The 23010-nt window shown below is 33.2% G+C and overlaps 1 protein-coding gene and 1 long non-coding RNA gene across 3 annotated transcripts in view; one reads left to right on the top strand and one right to left on the bottom strand.

Moving 5' to 3' along the window:
• LOC104877264 overlaps positions 1–23010 on the top strand; it is a 314343-nt gene that overhangs the window by 103015 nt on the left and 188318 nt on the right. For both annotated transcript variants that reach the window (XR_784552.2, XR_004518792.1), the window contains one exon: positions 16712–16753. This is a non-coding gene — a long non-coding RNA (uncharacterized LOC104877264). The remainder of the gene's footprint in view (positions 1–16711; positions 16754–23010) is intronic.
• The window catches only part of Samsn1 (SAM domain, SH3 domain and nuclear localization signals 1), a 90178-nt gene continuing 73363 nt past the window's right edge, over positions 6196–23010 (bottom strand). Inside the window, 3 exon segments of the mRNA XM_010645667.2 lie at positions 6196–6507; positions 18893–19043; positions 21433–21639. Of these exon segments, the coding sequence (XP_010643969.1) occupies positions 6305–6507; positions 18893–19043; positions 21433–21639 (561 nt within the window). The 3' untranslated portion in view covers positions 6196–6304.

The following is a 23010-nucleotide window of genomic DNA, read 5'->3' as shown; positions in this document are numbered from 1 at the left end:
TCCAAAGAAATGAAGTATCTAGGAATCAACCTAACAAAAGAAGAAAAAGACCTCTACACTGAATACTACAGTTCTCTGAAAAAAGAGATCGAAGAGGATGTAAGAAAATGGAAAGATATCCCCTGCTCCTGGGTAGGAAGATTCAACATGGGGAAAATGGCCATACTACCAAAACTGCTCTACAGATTCAGTGCAATGCCAATTAAAATTCCAACACTGTCTTTCACAAAACTAGAAAAAGAATCCAAAAATTCATTTGGAACCATAAGAGACCTAGAATAGCAAAAGCCATCCTAGGCAACAGACACATGGCAGTGGGTATAAGGATTCCCAATTTGAAACTGTACTACAAAGCCACTGTGATAAAATCAGCATGGTACTGGCAAAGAAACAGGCCTGAGGATCAGTGGAACAGATTGGAAGACACAAAAACAACTCCGTATGTACTCATCTACCTCATCTTTGACAAAGGAGCTGACCATCCCCACTGGAGGAAAGATAGTCTGTATAATAAATGGTGTTGGAAAAACTGGATCTCAACCTGCCAAAGATGAAAACTAGACCCTTATCTTTCACCATATACTAAATTAAAATCCCAGTGCATTCTAAATATTAAAACAGAAACATTAAACTTGTTGGAAGATAAGTTAGGCAGAACTCTTGAAGACATTGGCATAGGAAAAGCCTTTATGGTTTATTTGTCTTAACAGACTTTCGACAACATTGCTGCTTCCTCAGTACACTTAAATAAGCCACCCTTTGCCCCTAAGTAATCAAATACTTTGGAAAAAACAGATAAATACAATCCAGATAGCTTATTATCTGTATATTACTAGTTGGATATGGCAGTGTTCTTTTAAATGTCTGTAGTTTGTGTTAGTAAAGGAACACTTAAGATTTAGCTTTTTATACATAGTTTGTTTTCCAATTATATTTCTCTAGTAAAATATTTAACCATTACTTCCTCAATCATGGATTCTAAGGTGCAATAAAAATTCAAAAGGAAATATATTTGTTTTTGTATAGAAAGGCAGATATTTTTTCCCAGAGCATTTTCAGTGATTGCTGTGGAAATGAATGAATAAAGGTTTCAAGAATAAATAGTTGCAGAAAACCAAATTACTTCTGTTCATAAGTCCACGGAGCCTGTGGGTACAAGTACTTATGTATCTCCTTTTGTTGAGTATTCTGTTTTATTTTATGAATATTCATATCAGGGAAAAAACTTCCATCTGCTCTCTTTTAGCTGATTCTATTACTTTTTGAAAGTTGTGCATCATTATGGAGCCTCAGAGAAAGATGATCATTTATGTTACATATGGATGTGAAGGAGAGAAGGAGTTGATGAATTGCAAACAACTCTAATTTATATGGACGAAGTGTGCCAGAAGTGCTTTTCACCCTGTTTTGCTAGGCAAATGGAATGGTTCCTGCACATTCACTTGGCCTAATGCCCACAAACTCAGAGAGGAAACCATCCTGTAGCATTATGCATCAGGATTCCATTCCTGACCTGTGAAAAAAATGGTGCTTTTCACTTTCCACCAAAGTCCCTGGGAGGTCAAAAAAGATCACTGAATATGCTAAAGTCACTCTTTAAGGGTACTCTCCTTTTGGTTTCTTAATCATAAAATATATCACAAAGACTTACTGATACTCTAACTGTTGGTAATTGGAATGTGAGAAGTTTGCATAATGAAGCTGTGGAAGGGGTGTAATGAAAAGTTCATGTGATATATTCCTGGTAGTTTTCAGCATCTTTTGGCACTTTGATTTCTCATGGTCATTTGCCTAAATGCATATATAGGGGTGACTTCCTAGGAGTCTCTGTTACAGCTGAGTCAGCTGTTATTCCACAAATTGTAGAAAGCTTGAGACCATGCATAGTAATTACCCCAAATCTATTTATTTTTCACCTATTAATGTAGGCATTCATTTATATAGTCACTCATTGTTCAAAAGTAATTACTCCTATTATGTACCAAGAGTGAAGAATCAAAACTAAGTACAGTAGTACTTAGTACTCAACTTTCAAGAGTAAACAAATAAATAATCTGTCATGATAAAAATTCACTTCTGTTAAAACATCAGATCCTCTTTGTTTCTGGCCAGCTCAGTTTTCCTAGCCCTCAGACAATTTTTGTTTGAAAACTTCAAATTACTACAAATGTGCCTGCATATTGGTAGAAAACACACTGCTTTCATTTTATATTCAAACAACAGTAAGTAAAAATTAAGTTGTGGGTTTAAAGATGGTAGTGGTTATTTTACATATACAAAAACATTATGTTGAATATGTTCAATAAATTATTCCATTTAATGAAAATCATTTGGTAAAATAAGGAAAGAGAAAAAGGCTAACTTTAGAGGACCAGTGACCTGTTCAAAGTTACACAATTCTTGAAGAAAGTGGTCCAACTTCATGACGGTATGTAGGTATTTAGGTAAACACTGAGTGTGATCAGAAAATTCCACTGGTAAAATAGAACATAGCACAAAATAAGGGTTACTGCTATCTTATTTCCATAGCCAAAAACCCTAGTAAAATTTAGACACTGCTATTCTACATGCCTATATTTAGTTCTTACTTATTTTTCTTCCAATCTTTATATAAAATTTTAGCATGACCTCTCACATTGTGAAAGAGTACTTTAAAGCCTGCATGCTAATTAATTAGCAGTTCTCTTTGATGGTAGTAGAGAAAACAGGTGTGTGTGGGGGGAGGGAATCTCTAAAATTTCTTCATATTATTTTTCTCAGAAATTACACTTGTAACGGAAGTTTCTCAACATAAAATGTCATCAATTTGGTCTCACTCAGGAAGTTGCAAGGCACTTGACTGTAACCTCAGTGAATTAGATGTTGTCTGAAATGTAGTAAGTTTAAGCTGCCTATCATTTCAGAAATTCTTAAAGTGCTTCGTTTTTTAACTAATACCTTTAGAAGACTTAAAAAAGTCTCTAAGAAAATACTTCAAAATGAAAATATGTTCATGTTTTAATTGGCGATCAACTAGAAGGGACACTAGAATTTAATTGATCTAAATTTTGTATTTATCAAAAAAGTATTGTGATATTTTATTCATTTACAGGGAATAAAGATTCTCCAATCCTGTATATTATCAGAATGTACTTGAATTTGCAAATACCAGAAACCTCTATGATTAGACAAACATTGTATCCTTGAAAGGATTAACACCTGTTTATACACCCAAAAATTTCAACTAACAACAATAGGGAGGATCCATTATTATTCTAAGTAGATTATCTGGTCTAAGAGATCTTTATTAACATTGTTTTGGGCAGTATATATGTGTCATATCTAAATATCATTAAGTAAATATAGAAATGGGTGAAGTTTGGAATCTACCAGATTTCAGCCCCAAAACTAAAAGATAATAATATCATCCTATGAATATTAAAACGTCAAGCTTCTAAGTATTTTCTTGTCTGCTCATAAAAGATTCAGCCCTATGTCTCTCTTCTAGGAAAAAAAAGCACCAAAAGCTCTAAGTCCATCAACTTCCTCAAAGCCCTAGATGAACTATTTGTATACTTCCCACTTCTCTTTATTCAGCTTTCCATGGTCAAGAAGAATCCTATTTTCTTTCTGTTAATACTCTCCCGCTCATCAGGGATTTGATAGGTAAAGAAAAAGCGGCAGTACTCCCTCACCCTGGGGTTGTACTTTTACTATGCATATGTTTTGCACTGTGTAGCACTTCAAAGTGGGATCTTTTTCCTAGTTATTTGAATGCCTTTGTGTCAGGGCAACTCTGCTTCCCTCTGTTTCTCCCTCTTTGTAGGAATCCAGTGTACCCCATCCCCATGCCTTTCATCATTCCGCTTAAGGCCTCTGCAGCTCTTTTACTCAAAAGTATTTGCTTAAATGCTGGACCCGGTAGCATGTTCAAGGTATTGAAGTTGTAGCTGTGTACTTCATGAGCGATTTCCAGTGTTGTCAAGTTGTTCCTTAGATTCTTTACAACTCACATTTTCCTGGCATCTCCATAAAGACATTCAATCTTCTTGATCAAACTGAGAATATATTGAATAAAAATTAATTCTTTTTCATTTAAATTATGGTTAGTATTTGTGCTTTGTTTAAGGAGGCTCTATAATAACCTGTTGGAAATGGTAGCCACACCAGGAGTGGGGCAATGATGAAATAACATTTTTAATGTTTAAAATTGAAATACTATTTCCTACTGTGATTGGGGAGGATAGAGGTAGACATGTGCTTTCTGCCTGACTTGACCATTGCATATGGGATTAAATCTCATGCATCTGCAAAAAGATTATATATATTGTTTCTGTAATGTTGTCTTCCAGTATTTACTATAATACCTTATGCTTCCTGTTTTCCCTAATTTATTGTTTAGTTTTTGTAAAAAGAAAGTTTTAGATCACTTTGGAAAGTATTTCCTATAGTTTGGGTAGATTGATTTAAATTTAAAGATGAAATCTATTTTGTGGGAAATAATCAACCTATTAGTGCACTCTAGCAAACCTTTCCTAAATGCCCAATTGGTGCCAGAACTTGTTAGACACTAGGGATTAAAAAGACTAAATAAAATAATTTCTGTCACAAGGAGGTCACAGTCTTGGAAGGGCAGTTATTATGGACATAGACAAAATATCATGAAAGAATTGCTATCATCAATAACTTACGTGTTGCAACCAGAACACAAGAAAGTACCAATTGGAATTATGGAAGGTTTCCTTGGGTTAACTTTTGTAATAGTTTTGAGACAGAGAACAGAAGGAATCTTCCAATGTCAAAAATGTCTGGAAACATTCCAGAAAAAAAAAGCATATCAAAAGTCATGAAAGGAATAGTAAATTTGGAAAAATGAAAATGGGTTGTTATGGGTGGAGTTTAGACTGAGAAATGAGGGCAAAGATATGTCTCATAAAGTAGGTAAAATTTGTTGAGAAAAACTTTACACATCATGGAAGAATGTTTAGATATTATACTAAAGATAAATGAGAGGCAATAAAAAACTTTAAGTAGTGGGGCTGGGGATTTAGCTCAGTGGTTCCGCTACCTGTCTTGCAAGTGCAAGGATCCGAGTTCGATCCCCAGTACCAAAAACAAAAAACTTTAAGTAGGGAGTTTTTTTGCTTTTATTTACATGTTAGGTTTTTCTGGTGGCCCTGTGTGTGGAGGGTGGGTCAGAAGGTAGGAGATTGGTTGGAAAGATACTGTAATTTCCCACATATAAGAACATGAAACTACAAAGAGTCAGAGTACCATCAGAATTGGTAAGAAGTCATAAATATGAAACTATTTCCAGAGTTGGATCTGTAAGACTTGATTACTTATTGGATTTATATAGGAATGATACATGAGATGTAAAGACAAAAATGACTTTCTACTTTGATGACTGTGCTTTATCATTAAGTAGTGATTGGAAATAAAGAGACAATTTTCTAGAGAAAATCAATGATTTGAGTATGTCAAGTTGATGTTTTCTGAGTGTGCTGAAGTTAGATGACACATGTATGAGGTTAAATACATTGATTAAGGCTGACATAATTGATTTTGGAATCATTAATATTAAAAAACTGAAGACCAAATATATCACCTTATTTGATAGGAAGAATTTTCCTTTTAAGTCTAATATTAAAATATCTTAGATAATATAGGACTGGAAGATAAAACATGCATATAATTCTATTTATTATTAACATCAGGGTATGTCATATTTTAAACATATCTACATTTGAACACAAAACAACTACATAATTTTTAAAGTAGTTTTACTAAATCAAGAGTGATGATGAATCATCTGTATTCTACATCAGATGACATAGTAAAGAAATAAGCAAAAAGAATTACTAAAGCCACTATGGATCAGGATAAAATATTCCCAACAGTAACTCACAATTTCTTAATAAATACAAAAGTGAGAATAAGATATGCCTTGGACAACTGATTCAATAATATACAGAGACAATACTAGAAGGTACAAAAAATGCTTTTTTCCCCCCTCAGATTTCATCATTTTGAACTTGTAAAGTAAGCCAAATAAAGCATATGTCATATGTATCAAAGCCTTACATTGTAGGTTTTTCTAAAGAGATAAATGAAATATTAACATAGTATTTGAAATAAATATACATGTTATTTATAATAACTAGGAAAGTTTGAGATATAAACTTTTATGTACAATCTTTCAGATTAAACTGTTTTAACTTTGAGTTATATTTACAAATATCTTTCTGCCTCTTCCAGTTGATCGTGAAGCATAAGAAGAGTTAAAGTGGAATACGGCTGTAGATATATAGTTGAGAATGTGCATTCAGTCACTTGACTCTGTGATAGTAATCTTCTGTACCATGTCAGGCAGATTTTCTGACTCCAGATCTTCTTTGCCATTATCTGAATTTTCTGATGAGATATAACAACCAGAGTCCCTTGGGCAGTTATCTAACTGTGACTTATTTAAGGATATGTCTGGGCTTAAGGAAAGGGGCACAGATTCATTTTCTTCTTCTTCAATAGCTGTAAATGGAAAAAAAAAAAGAGTTAGAAGAAGCCAAGAAAAGTTTTATTCATGTACTCACTTTCAAGCATTATCCTAATTCAACTGTTCCAATTTCAACTTCATTACGTTAAAAACATCTGTAAATAAAATATTTATCTCATATATATATATATATATATATATATATATATATGAGATATTCACACTCAAATATTAAATCTATTACTCTTTAAAAAGACTAAGTTTAGGGCTGGGGATTTAGCTCAGTGTCACCACCCATGTCTCGCAAGCACAAGGTCCTGAGTTCACTCCCTGGTACCCTCCAAAAATAAATAAGTAAAATTAAAAAATAAAGGACCAAGTTTGTTCTTCATTGTTCACTTGCAGTTTCATAGAATCCATGTGATGTTCCTGTATAAGCAAAGATCAGTATGGACTTTTACATTAATAATAAGTTGCCAGAGAAAGCGGATTATATACACAGTATATGCCTTGTCCAAATACTTCTTAAATTATCATTAGAAAAATGTAATTGATAGTTTAAATGTAAAAAGTCAATAGATAACTTTATGAACAATTCCAGAACCATAAAATGGATTGGAGTAACGAACAAGCAATTACGATGGGCAACAGTGCATAGTAGGACTTCAAGTGGACACAATTTAACTAATAAAACTTTAAGGACCTGGACTTTTCCTATGGACATAAGAAACCAGAATGCCTTTAAAGAATAAAACAATAAAATTTCCACTGAATCTACCTTATAAATATTTAGTTTGTTTCCAATATCTCTGTAGTTCTGCATAACAATTAATTATATTTAGATCAATAATTTTGTTATTAAAATTTTTTATATTCAAAATCAATACCTGTTAGAAGCAAATATGTAATATTAGAACTTAACAAAAGATATTTCTAAAGAACCTAAGACACAAAGTGTCTGATTCTTTCAGCATCAGCTTTCTCTGAATCAATGTCAAGTCCCTTTGCCTGACCCCACCCCCAGTAGGTGAATGTTTCTATTTGTTGTGAGGTGATTTCTTCAGAGAAGAAATGGATCTCTGGCTGCTGTCTCTTAGCTTTGTTATCATGCCTGCTTCTTTCCCTTTCCAGTCTCAGAACTTCCTCATGTTTGCCATTTGAAAAGTACCACACTGAGAGAACCAAACACTTGCATTTTTAAGATTGGGACAAAAACTCTGCCTCAGAGGCCTCCTCCCATCCCCCTATATTTTGTCCAGTTTCAAAGTAAATCCAAATTTCAAAACTTGGAAGAAGGAAGTCGCACAATTTTCCTTAATCATCTATTATAATGCTAATTAACTTATCTTTAGGAAATTCACCTTTATCTTATTTATACATCTCCTGCTTTTGAAAAGCTTTTTTTTTTTAGATTCTAGATATCTTGCCAACATTAGTTAATGGTCCACTAGGTACTCCATTTTTTATGAACCTCCATTAAATTAAGCCCTGGTGGCCTAAGATACATATGCTTGTATGTAATAAATTTATTTCACTCTGGTGTATCAGAAAACTAGTAGTTATGCACACTCATAGGAGGACTGAAAAAAATTGTCACTTAAAGAATTTTCTTATTCTGTGGCTTACAGGAGGATCATTGGTAGAAAAAGGCTGGAAGAAAATGATAAAAATTGCTTTAGTCTACTCATTTTCAAGAAACATAACTTCTAACCTTTTTCTCAAGCCTTTTATTTGTTACTTTGAAACCACATTTATGTCATTTTTCTAAATCATTTTCTCATTTGCCACAACTCTGTTCAGCTATAAATTCAAATATCAGGTACTTAAATCTAGTTCCAATAGATCTAGGAGCCATCATTTCAAAATTTACCTATTTTGATTGTTATTTTTAGACCTTTTTCTCACGAAACATTTTGTTTATTGGTCATAACAATCTTTAACTTTGGGGGGGATGTACTTACTAGTCACAAGTCTTTGTGAAAAAAATCAGTCATTGTATTTTGTTTCCAAACCCTTCATTTATGAAAGGGAGTATTGAAATGGGACGTCATTTTCTAAGGAATTGTTTCTTCTGCCTCTGCTCTTCTGTCTTGTTGACAACTGACATGATATTAGCTAGTTTTGTGTTCCATTATCAAAGTACTCCTGGAAAAGGCCAGAGGAATTAGTCCTTTGTTATTTGAAGTTGACCCTCTACTAATAATAGTTATGGAGTTAAGGCTACATTTCCCTAAATTATATTTGAGACTCTTACTTCAATGCAAAATTAAAACAACTGAGATACTTTCCTTCAGATTGACATCCTCAACAAGATTAGGCATAATAAAATTTTTTTTTTCCAAAATGCAGTTCTATTTAGGTTGATTACTAATTTTTAGGGTCTTTTTAAGATTGAAAATTTAAGCTTAAACACCTTTTTCTTCCAAACATAAGCACTTAGTTTGTTATTTCATTCTTAGAAGCCTGCATACATTTACCTAAATGGACAGCATTTTCTCTGACTTCACTGGAGAATGTCATTGTTTAATATTAGTAATAAAACATACCTGTTTTTATTTCCACTGAGAAATCCTGTATCACATTCTGTAAATTTGAGGAATTGGTTTGTTTTAAATACAAGTTATATATTATAAACCTTTTTATTTGCAGTTTTTATGGAAAGAGGAAATAGTTTCTCCATTATGAAAGCTATGCAGCATAGTAATTTAGAGAACAGAGGTAATTTGCTAAATGATTTCCTAGTAAAATGAAAACATGACTAAACCTCCTCAAATGCTTCCCACCAGGCTTACAATAATTTCAGGCAGGTAATAAGCATGAGCCCTTCAATTGTAACTATAAAAAAAGGCAGGTTGTTATATTTCATTGTGGAAATGAAACCTATCTAGCACTTAATTTTGGTATTTGAAGGGTCAAGAATTTTCCTCTTCTCATTTCTTTTCACCCTGACATTAATGCCACACACACCTAGGTATTGACACACACCTAGGTCTTGTGCTGTGGGTATTTTTTCCCCATCCTACAGAGAGGTAAATTCACACTAATGCATTTATATTTTCTTTCTAAGTCATTTAGTCCCTTCATGCGGCCATGAAACAGAGTAATGCTAACTGGCCTACCCAGAAATTGAAACCATATACCTTCATCAGCTTTGTTGCCTGGCTCAGTCATCTGAGCTAATAGACAAGTAATGCGTTGGAATAGGAAACATTCTGCCTCCAAAATTAGACTTCTCACAGGGCATTTTGAGTGAATCTTCTTGTGCTAACATGTTTCTGATAATATGTTAAGTTGGAAAAGTATTCCTAATTTGTTTATTATATTATACACATGTATATCAACATATACATGTAATTCACAAATGAAAATGCTTGAATTTTAGATTTTAATTCTCACATAATTTATATTTTAACTTTTTCATATGATGAAAAAGTTTAAATGATAGTTTTTTTTTATATAACCCCTAACTTGCAAATATCCCAAAGTCTACATATTTTCAAATATAGTGTATTGAAGAATTATTTGATTATGGATACATCTCTCACCACTTCCTGTTAACAACAGGCATACTAGGGACTCTGGAAAGAAGTAAATTTCTGTACTCTATATAATGAAACATCATATTAAGAAAAAAGTATTTAGGAAATATTTTATTATGAGGAATTAGTTTCAACATTAAAATATTTATTTCTGGTTAAAATTGTGAAATTATATGAAGACTATGAGTGAACATTTTAAGATAGTCATCAATGTTCAAGAAAGTGATAGGGTGATTAAAACAGAAGAAAGCAAGTATAGTTATTCATAAAATAATTATATGACAGCTTTGACATTTAATTAAGTATGGGCAATTTCAATTATACTAAACGTGAACAAAGCTGCAAAGAACTAAAACAAAATTCTTATTCTGGGAAGAAGTTATCAAGCTCTAAGCAGATACATCTTCCTCTAATTCACATATTAGAAATTTAAAGGTCAAAAATTTTGAAAACTACTAATTTTTGCTTGATCTTCTCAAGTTTCTTTACCTACATCTTCCAGAATTTACCTTTACTGTCTTGTTTGCCATAGATGTCAAGCCTGTTTCTTGAGATCAAATACTATAAAATATGGAATCTAGAGGTTATAGGAAAATGCTTGGCTAAAGAAAGTGTTCAATGAACAAAAACTAAAGGATATCAGAAAGAACTTTGTTGAAATTCAAGTGATGCTACCTCTTGACTCTGAATAATTGTCTTCTTTTTCTTTTAACCGAGTGCCATTCCCAAAGAGGAAAACCTGGGTTATAAGAGTACTACCTAATTTACTTTCCAGTAAGTTTAATGTTTCTATTTTGATATTTAGATCTTTAATGCACTTGGATTTTAGTTTAGTGCATGGTGAAAGATAGTGATCTACTTTTAATCTTCGGCAAGTTGAAAGCCAGTTTTTCCAACACTATTTATTGAAGAGGCTATCTTTCCTCCAGTGAGGATAGTTGGCAACTTTGTCAAGGATGAGGTGGTTGAGTGTGTCTGGTGTGGTTTCTGCATCTTCTAATCTATTCTACTGATCCTCAGGTCTGTTTCTTTACCAGTACCTTGCTGTTTTATCACAGGGGCTTTTTAGTATAGTTTCAAGTTGGGAATTGTGATACCCGCTGCCATGTCTCTGTTGCCTAGATAGTCCAAATAAATTTTCAGATTGTTTTCTCAAGTTCTGTGAAATATACTGTCGGGATTTCAATTGGAATTTCATTGAATCTGTGTAGCAGTTTTGGAAGTATGGCCATTTTCACTATGTTGATTCTTCCTACCCAGGAAACAAGGGATGACTTTCCATCTTCTTATATCCTCTTCTCTTTTTTTCAGAGTGCTGTAATGTTCAGTGTAGTTGTTTTTTGTCTCTTTTGTTAGATTGATTCCTATATATATATATTTTTTGGATGTTATTGTGAAAGGAATTATTTCCCTAATTTCTCTCTCAGCGAGTCTGTTATTAGTGTACAAGGAGGCTATTGATTTTTGAGTGTGGACTTTGTATCCCGCTACTCTACTGAATCTGTCAATTAAGTCTAGCAGTCTTTTGGCATCATTTTTTTGTATTTTCTATGTAAATATAATATCATCAGCAAATAGTGACAGTTTAACTTCTTCTTTTCTATCTTTATTCCTTTTAATTCTTTCTCTTGTCTAATTACTGTGGCTATTATTTCTAGAATTATATTGAACAGGAGTGGTGACAGTGGATATCCTTGTCTTGTTCCTGATTTCTGCATGAAGGTTTTTAGTTTTTGAACATTTATAATGATATTGGCTGTTGGATTTTCATAGATAGCCTTTATCATGCTGAGATAAATTTTCTGTAAGGTTTATATCAGGAATATGTGTTGAATTTTGTCAAATCCCTTTTATTCATCCATTGAGATGTTCATAGGGTTTTGTTTTTGATTCTGTTAATATAGTGTATTACATTTACTGATTTACATATGTTGAACCATCCTTGTATCCCTGGGATAAATCTAAGTTGGTCAGTTTGTATAAACTTTCTTGATTATCTCCTGTATTCTGTTTGCCAGTATCTTATTGAGGATTTGTGCATCTATTTTCATTAGAGAGATTGCTCTCTAGTTCTCTTTTTTGGTTGGGTCTTTCCCTAGTTTTGGAATGAAGTAGTAATACTTGCTTCCAGGAATGAATTGGAAGTATTGCTTCCCTTTCAATTTCATTGAAGAGTTTAAAGAGTAGTGGCACTAGCTCTTCTCTAAATGTCTTGTAAAATTCAGCAGTTGATGCCTTCAGGGCCTGGGCTTTTCTTTGTTGGTAATGTTTTAATTACATTTTCAATTTCACTGAATGTAATTGAGGTGTTTAGACTTTTTATATCTTCTTCATTCAACTTTGGAAGTTCATATGTTTCTAAGAATATGTCCATTTCTTCTGTATTTTCCATTTTATTAGGGTATAGTTTTTCAAAGTAGGTATTGATGATCCTCTCAATTTCTCCTGGATCTGTTGTGACTTCACCTTCTTTATTCCTAATTGTGTGAATTTGAGCCTTTTCTTTCCTTTTTTGATAAAGTTGGCTAAGGGTTTATCAATTTTATTTATTCTTTCAAAAAACCCAACTCTTCGATTCATTGATTTTTTGTATCATTATCTTAGTCTCCATTGCATTAATTCTTGCTCTGATCTTTATAATTTCCTATTTTGTATGATCTTTTGGTTTGTCTTGCTCTTCTTTTTCTAGGTGCTTGAGGTTAAGCATTAGGTTGTTTATTTGCTCTTGCTCTGTTTTCCTAGTATGGGCATTTATTGCTCTGAATTTCCCTCATAGAACTGCTTTCATTGTGTCCCATAGATTTCTGTATGTTGCATTGTCATTGTCATTTAATTGCAGAAACAGTCTAATTTCTTCTTTAAATTTACTCTGTGATCCATTGGTTGTTCAGCAGGGTGTTATTTAATTTCCATGTGTTTGTGAAGTTCTTGCATTTTCTTGGGCTATTGATCTTCAATTTAATTGCTCTATGGTCTGATAATATATAGGGGATAACTTCAGTTCCTTTGCATTAATTTAAGCATGTTCTATGAGCTAACGTGGTCTATTTTGGAGAATGATCCATGTGCAGCTGAAAAGAATGTATATTCTGATTTTGTGGAGTGGAACACTGTAGAATCTAAGTCCATTTGTTCTAAGACTTGGTTCGGTTCTGTTATTTTGTTGTTGATTTTTTCTCTAGATAATCTGTTTGTGTCAGTGGAGTATTGAGGTCTCCCATTACATTTGTATTAGTGCCTATTTTGTTTTCCATATCCATTAATATTTGTTCTGTGTAGTTGGGGGCATTAGTATTCAGTGCATATATATCTATGATTGTCATTTTTTTCCTCTTTTATTGTTCACTTTACAAGGATGTAGTGGCGTTCATTGTCTCTCTTCATTAGTTTTGGTTTGAAATCTATTCTGTCTGCAAATAGGATAGCTACCCTCACTTTTTTTCCAGACTTTTGTCGCATGGAGAACTGTTTTCCAGCCTTTTACTCTCAGTCTATGAATTTCTTTGTGGATGAAGTGGGTTTCTTGTATCAGCATATTGTTGGATTTTGTTTTTTAATCCATTATGCCAACCTTAAAACTACTACTTTTTAAAATATTTTTAAAATGCTGAATTTAGTAGGACAAATTACCAGAACTGGAATATCTGGATATAAAGATTATGTATAGTTTAACTTCGAGTTTTTTTTACAGTATTGCTCTCAAAAATTTGTACTTCTTTATATTTTTGCACACAGATACATAGCATACAGACAAATTAAATCTTAACAACATACACAAAGCAATACCCACTTTCCTATTACAAGAAATTGTATATGTGAGGTGGATTTCATGTGAGTTTAATTTTTATTATTAGAGGTAAAAATCTTGCTTACTATTTGTAAATCTCACACCTCTAAGCAGCATTTATGTACTCTACAAGCAATTATTAACTACCAACTGGATGCCAATTGAGGGACTGGGAACTTTGAAAAAACACATTGTAATAGAGGATTTGGTTTTGGTTGGCCAGGACAATCATTACAAAATCATGCATAGGGCACAATCACGATGCAATTAAAAAACACAGATAGGAGGTCTTAAAAAGGTCCTTAGGTGACTGTGGTAAAAAACTGAACCCTTTCCTCTAGAAAGTTTTTTCTGTTAAGGAGTAAAATTGCTTACTTTTCATTTTAATTTTATTATAGAGAATATGATATCTATTATAAATGGAATCTTAGAGCCAAAATAAATCTGAGAAATTAAATTGAATAAAGATACACACACACAGCTATCTTATCATTTCTAAAAGCTATACATTTCTTGAATTTAAATTCAAATCATGCAGCAAGTGCAATGGAAGCCCCAGGTACACATGTCAGGGGCTGGGGCACCAGGCTAGCCTGGCACACCTTTAGGCCAACTGCTGGCCTGCAGCTTGGCATGTCTCCAAATCTCCCTTGATGATGGCTCATCTTCCAGTACCTGACTGGGCGCCACCATTGGCCCTGCATCGATTTGGGCAGGCAGACAAGTAGGAAAGCACAACTGGGGATGCTTGAGCAATGTGGGGCTGCTGTGCACACAGCTTGTGCCAATGGTGTGGCTCATAGCCAACCCGTTTCCCCTTCCTCCTCATTTGGCACTGAAATCACAGTTTGCAGGTACCTAAAATATATTGTAACTGATTTCTGTAAAGTTTAATTTTTATTACTATTTTTTTCAGTTTAAAATTTTATTATCCCTGTATTTTAGGGAAAGCAAATTATTTCCATTGCGCATTTTCCCAAAGACAATAGTACACATTCTGGTTGGCACAATTTTAAGACACATCAAATTGCTTCTAAATGTGGAAGAAGAAGCAACTGCAGAATACATGGAAAACATGTACTATAAACAGCAGTTAACTATCTTATTATCCTAAGGAAGCACTTTTCAGTAAGGCAGAGGAGGTTTAAAATTTATGTTTATGCAAACACACAGGCACATGTACACACATTCTTTATTCACTTTTTTACTTGCTGGAAATATTTACTCCTAAAGTAAATAAATGACTTTTAAAGTCATATAATAAATATAGAAACCCTAATATGCACAAAATAAACAGATTTGGCCCTTTTCTCTTTCAAGCGCTGGGTCTTACCAAATATTCTTCTCTTTAACCTTATCAAGATTCCCAGCTGAGGGAGCCAATGTCCTAATTCTGCCTAGTTCCAGTGCAATGTGGGAGCAAATTCTGCATCATGCTGCTTGTCTTGCTAGGCTTGCAGAACCCCAAAGTCATTATCTCTCTTTAGCGGTAATCTTGTGATCATCTCTAACACCAGACTCCGGCCTTTCTATCAGTTTTTTGGAGAATCATCTTTACCTCTGCCAAGCAGTGACCTAAAAAGTATAATCCGGTTTACATGTTCAAGGTCAAAGTGGGAACAATGCTATCTATCTCAGGCTAACAAAATAGAAAAACTGCTTGTTCTAAATATTATATTTCTGCATTTTCCCTATCTCATCTCCCATTCTCTTAGTTTCTCTAAATGTACTAAAGACTCACTTGAGACTTGGTCTTTCCTACATTATTTTCAAATTTTGACTCTGATCCTTAAGACATGTCCCCAGTTTGCTCAACTTTTGTACTGGGGCTAGGGATTTGGCTTAGTGGTTCTGCTACCTGCCTCATAAGCACAAGGACCAGAGTTCGATCCCTGGTACACAAAAAACAAAACAAACAAACTTTTATACTGAATGGTCAGAAAAGCAAAAATTTTCCAAGTTTCTAATGTAAAAGTCCTGAAAACTTAAACTAAGAATTTATTGAAATTCTCCAAATTAACATTGCTTGATGATCAAAATAAAAATTCACATATAAAACCCTGCTCACTACGCATATCCCATTCTTTTTTTAACAAAAGCTCTTTTAACCTCTATGATGTATATTTGTTTTTTAATGCCTCAGCTTTATGTAACCATGTATTCAAGGTATTTATCATTCAAGGAACACAAAGGATGTGTGTTCAATCTTTAGCATGGTTGTAGAAGATGTGATTCACCAAGTATAGGATAGATAAAAATAAGCATGCAGCAGCATGATGCAAAATCATCAGAATTCACCATCTTATCAACAAATAAAAGTCATTCTTCTTTATTTCTTGAGCAAAGCAGTTTCATATAAGATAAATTGCTTTCAGTCAGAATAGCCTAACATGCAATATACATCTTTCTGATATGTATATTCTAATGCCACTTTAGACCAAATAGTTAAAGTAAGAAAAATCTCAGTGTTGTGCATTGCTAAATAACACTGGTCGAATGTGCATTTTCTTATACCTATAAGAATCTGGTTCTGTGTGTGTTATGTTTGTATATTATTGGCTATTATTATTAAGTGATCAGCTCCTCTTGACCTTCAATTATAGTTTTCTAAAGTTTTATGGAGGAAAATATTTTTTTGGAATTGTCCCTTTTAATATATCAAACACTGTAAATTCATTTCATTCTTGAAACTTTTGTTATATTTTCAGAAATCAGGATATGGTGGTACATATTTCAGACAGACAGACGTAAGAGACTGAGTTCTAGATGTATGAGCTTAAACAAGCCACACAGCTAATTTGACTCTATTTTTCCCATTTGCAAAGGAAGACTTTGGGTCAGATGTATTTTTAAAAAAATTATACCCACCCCTCAATTTGTCATCAAATGTAAATTAATTTTTTTTGTTAACAGAAAATACACAAGTGATGCAAGAGATAAGAACACAGAAGTGAGGTAAGCACAGCCTTCGGGCCCTGGACCCATCCTCTTTTGGGGATTCGTATTGAGCACTGTTTTACTACTGAAAGCTCAGCTTTCTATCAAAAAGTCTGTTGTGAGGCAGCTATAGTTGCCTCACACTTTTCAGAATTCTGCTGTTGCTAGGGTTTGTTCTCACTTAAACATTAATGTTGCCTGAGATGTAATATTGAATTGAAGTCCTTGAGAAAACTTAAGTAACAGAAGATTTCAATCTCCAAATTCAGTTATTATATTAATCAGTTTGATTATGTGAAAAACAGAACTTTGAGTTTTATAGCAATCTGCCTTTAAAATCCCACCTCTCCTATTTATTTAGCTAATGGCCTTCTTTGAAATTCATCTCTGAATTCTTTCCTCATCTATAAATTGGACAAAACACCTAAATGTATGCTACTGCAGAAGGAAAGTAATTCTTTGCAAGTGTTTAAAAATATTCTCTCTTTCTTACTTTGGAAGTGTATTGCCAGTGGCACTGAGCATGAATCAATAGAAGAAATCTACAGAATCTTCTTTGTAGCCAAATGTTTAGTGGGGTGTAATGTCTTGAACTGACAAGATGTAAGAGAAACTGCCTTATTTATCTGAGAGATACTGCCACATCAACTTATAAAGATCATGTTTTAGGCAGCTGGCACTGTTGAGTAAATCAGCTACTATAGGTAACATTAGGAAGATTAGTTTTTTCTACCTTTGTGACTCAATTAGACCCATTATATTCATTGCCCCATCACCAGAGCTTCAAAGAAAGAGCATAAGAGCCTAGGTCTAATGATAAGTTCTGCTTGTGTTCAGTTAGCCATACAAGTACATGTGTAAACTGTGGGAAAAAGGATGATGATCTATGGAAACACAAGAAAGCAAGTGAGAATAAAGCAAGGAACAGTTTCTTAAAGAGTAAATAAATTTCTACTATATGAGAAGCAAGTATATAGTAAACATGTGCTATGCCTAAATTTTGTAGGATTTGAGACAGAGAGTATAGGATAGCCCGTGAAGGAAGTCAGTAGGTCTAGATGCTAAATACAGCTTTCTTCCTCTCTCTCCATCTGGACTGTTACTTGTAGTCTTAGAAAGTATTGCATAGCTTTTTAAACACTGGATTGCAATCCTAACTATAATTCACTAGAAGTTTGAGCCTACAGAAGTTACTTATCCCAATTTCTCATTCTAAAAGTGGAGGTAGTACTGTCTAACTTGAAGACCTGTGGAGAGCTAAATAAAATGATAAACATAAAGAACTTGCCTAAAGTTTTACTCAGAATACACAAATAAGTAAACTAATTAATAATTACTACTAATATTAGTTTTGAAAGAAAAGTCTCTATTTAATGATTTAACTTCTTTCTCATCTTTAAATTGAGACGCCTCATACTCCCCACCCCATTTTCCTTATAAAATGCACTGTATAGATTGGCACACTCCAGGCTCAGGGTTTGGGGCTTGAAGAGATGTAGTAGTGAGTCCTGAATGAGTAGTTATAAAAATAAAAGCTATTCTATCTTTACAATTCTCATTGGCATAGCTAGCATTCTGCCATAAATGAACTTGTAGCTATTATTCTGTCTCCAGTTTATACTTCAAATACAGAGAACCATCTCAGATTGTAAAAGTGAGTGCTGAATATTTTTGCAAGCTATTATACCATTTTGATAAAGTACAGTAAACACACACAAGATGTGACTATATGGTAATGAAATGAATTTTCCTGTGTGGCACAAAGGCTCATTAGGTTATCGCCATACTCTGTGTTGTTCTACAGAAGCCATGTGTGACATTTCTCACTAATAGCTCATGCTGTCACTAAATATTTGTCTCTGACTCCCTCAGTCTTTGGGAATGCAGGCATCCATTTGCATATAAATTAAGAGTTCTGCAAAATCAAAATGAAGGACCTAGAAAAGTCCTTTCATTTTTCAGTCCAATAAGGAAAAAAATCCCTTTCTCCAATTATAGATTTCATTAGAGTCACTTCTTCCAAGGTTATATAAAAAGTTCTTATTTTATGGAAATAACGTTTTATGTGTTTCTCAGTAAATAAAACAGGGGTGGTTAGAATGATTTTACTTCAAACCATAATTATCAGCTAGGGAAAGAGTAGATGTGTACACTTACTTTCGTCATCAAGGAGGCTTTCAGCAGCTGATAGTAACCTCATTCTGTCTTCTGGGTTTGCAATGTTTAATTCAATGAGATGACTCTCTTTTATATCCTTTAAATCTTCTAGGGTCTCATATCCATTAAGCAAAAGTGTTGAGGTGTATTCCTATAGGGAGAGAAGTATGTTAATGCAATGTAAATTAGTTAGATTCAAATATCTTATTTTTAGTTCTCTTTAGATTTAAACAAAGTATAGAAATGCATATAGAAACCAGAGATTCCTGTATAACTTTGTTTAACATTATTTGACTTGTACTAGCTATCCACACATGAACTCTAGGGCATTTAAAAGAGTATGTTGTATGATTCTCACCTTCTGGAAGATGAGATATAATAAGACATAATTATCTTAATCTATGCAATGCCAAATTATGAATTAATTTAATAGCTGGACCATATATTCCACTTGGCTCTTTGTTACTTCTTAACTACCTAAACCAGCAGAACTAGAATTTCTTTAAGTCTAGCAATGAAGTGCCTATAACAGAGTATATGATACTAATATTACTGAATTACATATCTTCCTGTTCCTTGATCACAAAAATATACACTTTCACTAACTTCTTGGAATTGCTTAAAAAGAAATTTGAAATAGACACAAGTCTACACACAAAGTGGGCTTAACATTTTGTTAAGGCGTTATGTAAACCTACCACAAACTACTCAATTAAAACCTTTATTAAGCATAAAAAAGTTGGAAAAAATTTACTTCCTTTTTCAGCATATATATTTTGGCTGTCATTTGCATTAATATATGTTAATTTAAAATTTATATACTTGATTTTAGTCTGTGTATTACTTATACAACCTCTTTTGTCTCTAACAGAATAAAAATGCAAACTGAAGTTAAATGCTTTTTCAACTTCCTCAAAAACTCCTCCCATTTCACTTGATTATAATTTCAATGTATTTATTTTAGTTACTAAAACTGAGTAAGAGAAAGTATAGAAGTTTTAAGTAATCAGGAAGACCTATTACCAACACTGTTTTAACAACAAAAAGGAAGGACAGTTCTTTGGAAAAAGTAGTGTTTTCTACAGGAGCTGTGAATTAGAATATGGAACCCCATAATTTCCATTCTGATTAACTATATGATGATGTGTTCTTGAATAAGTCATGTACTCCCTCAGAGGCTGATTTTTTTCTATAAGATACAGAAGAACAAGTATGCAGGATTCAAAATTATACTTCCTCTGTATATGCTATACAATAACAATAATAATAATAGTAATGTTGGGATGCTTAGATAGTATACATACAGACAAGATAGTTAACTAGAAAATTCAGAAAAATCAATTAAAAACCTTTAATTAGCATTGCCTTTACGAATTTTGAAATTTATTAAAATACAACTAAGTTAATTTTAGAAATGTGTTGTGAAAATGTAAATTGAGCACAAAGAGCTATACTGTATGTGCACATCTTTTTTGTTTATTTGTTTTGTTTTTTCTTTCTCATTGAGTTTATTGTACATCTTAGGTATACAGTAATACAGTTACATTCATCACTGGGATCTTGTACCTTTACATATCAGGTCTTGGTTCTCATTTTTTCCCCTTGTCTCTGTCCTCCCTTCACACCCTCCTCCCTTCCCTATTTACAAATACTTTATTTCCATTTTTTCATTTTCTCATTTTTTTTTCTTTTCCCTTATTACCTTTCCCCTACCCTTCCCACTTTCCCTACACTTTTAGCTCTTTTCTTCCTATTTCACATTGTCAATCACATCATTAAGATCTTCTTACCATTATATTTTTTCACACCAGAGAAACTATTGTTTTTGTTTGTTTGTTTGTTTGTTTTTTTTTGAGACAGGGTCTCACTATGTAGTTGAGACTGACCTGGATGGAACTCACTATGTAGCCTAGGCTGGTCTTGAACTCACAGTGATCCTCCTGCCTCAGCCTCCCAAGTGCTGGGATTACAGGCATGCACTACCACGCCCGGCCTGTATGTACATATCTTTTAAGAAGATAGATATTTCATAAAAATTTTACTAATATAATATGAAACATAGATTATAAAAACAGATGACGTAGTATTCCAAACACAATTATCATGAGGCTTAATGATTACTGTTGTAATGATCGTATTTAGTTATCTTCTCTGATTTGATTTTGAGCTCTGCTCTATGGAAAATATAATTTTCACTTTTCCTTCTCTAGATTTACTTTATTCTTTATATTCTCTTTCTCATTTAGACATTTTCCCCTGTTCTTTTATTCTCCTAGATATTTTTCATTTTTCGTTGCACTTTCTCAACATTAATCTCTACTGTCACTGCTAAGTACCTTTAGGGTTTAGTCCAAGAGATGTTATATCAAGACCTGCCTTTGCATAATAAAAATGATAAGAGAGAAATAAGAGCTGTTCTAGGAAAATAGATTTTCCTTGTTGTAAGTCTTGTATTTTAAATAATACTATGTAAACACTGATCCACTCTCATCAGTGATTCCATCTGTACACCACCAAAAGTAGGCCAAAGATTGGCTAACCTGAAGGTGAATATTCTCTAAGAATGTTTGAAGAGTCGTAGGTTTTTCTCTTTTACTCCTTCTGTGCGTCTTTATTTTTTTAGGGGCTGCTTCCTCTTCTGAGATGACATCCACATAAATAAACTTGAAGTTTCCTACTTTATTGTTCAACATTCCTGTCCATATCCCCATTGGTGTTTTGCAGATGATGTCTATGATGTCTCCTTTCTAAAGGCAATGACATAAACACATACAAATCAGATTTCAAAGCAGTGTACTACTATGAAGATTGGTAGAAAGAATGGTTGAAAATCAGAGTAATTAGTACCTTATGCTAAACAGGTTCAGTGATATCAATAATAGATCTGAGTTCACTTGTTTAAAGAAATTATTTTCCAGTAATAATAAAAAAACCTTCTAAATGCTTGAAGAAGAGCTTACATAGAAACAGTGGCACATTTTCATTTTTGTTATATCAGTGTAACATTCTTGTAGAGCACAGTATAGCTTACACAACAACTTTGAATACACTGTCATTTTATATTCACAGCACACCTTAGATACATAGCACTTTATTACTTTAAATATTTCAGCAAAAGAAGCAGAGATAGTGAATGACTTCTCAAAAGTTTGTGGAAAGTTAATGACAATTCAAGCCCAAGTTGCCTGAACTTAAACATTATGTTCCTTTCATTTATAAATTATTATTATTTTTGGAGGTGCTTTTCTGCTGGACAACAGAAAGAGAAAGAAGTCTGTGGCTCTGTGATTCTAGTTCATCCAACAGAATTCATTTTCATCATAAAGTAAATCCCTCTATTTCATCTATATAAAATACTGAAAGTATGCAGAACTCACCAAATATGTATCAACAGTATGTGTGTGCCGTTGTGCTACTTAGTTCTTAATGCTTTTCTTATCAAGAAGAGATAATATTTAGATTGAGCACCACAAAAAGTTTGCACTGAAGTATGAATAAAGCACATTGACATGGTTCAAAAACAGCATTATTTTGTTTATTCACATCTCAGACTATATTTTGCTACATGCTACGAATTACTGGCAAAACTAGAAAATCCCCTTTGGTTGTTTCTTGGTAAAGAAAACAGTTCTATGCAAATAAGGATTTGTGTTTAAGAGTACACTCGTTGTGCCTTTGAGTCTTGGGCATGTCTACCCCAGACAGGATGTTACAGATTCTAATATTTGTGCCACATTTAAGGATCTACCCTTCAACAACACAGCATTAAATGTGGTAATAAAATATATTTTTTCTGCTGACTTGTTAATGTATAATTTGTACAAAACACAAATTTATTTGTAATATTACAATTTAAAGTGGTTGAATGATGTGATATTTCTGATTTATGATCGTGTGTTTGTCTGGACCTTTAAGCTGTTAGTCTCATTTCTTTCTTTCTTTTTTTCTTTTTTGTCTTTTACTACAGGAAATTAAATTATAGGGCAGATGCTACCCACTAAACTCACTAGGAAATGCCCCAAAAGATACAGAAAGTTACTAGGTTTGGTTGGCCTTTTCTGAATCCTTCCTATTATCCTTAAACCTTGCAAACTTGTAACTTAGATACTGTAGCTTGT

This window comes from Fukomys damarensis, unplaced genomic scaffold, assembly GCF_012274545.1.
Source record: "Fukomys damarensis isolate Sample0158 unplaced genomic scaffold, DMR_v1.0_HiC HiC_scaffold_24, whole genome shotgun sequence".
Taxonomy (NCBI): domain Eukaryota; kingdom Metazoa; phylum Chordata; class Mammalia; order Rodentia; family Bathyergidae; genus Fukomys; species Fukomys damarensis.
Note: the sequence above shows the minus strand (reverse complement) of the source record. Positions and strands in the feature narration are given on the sequence as shown.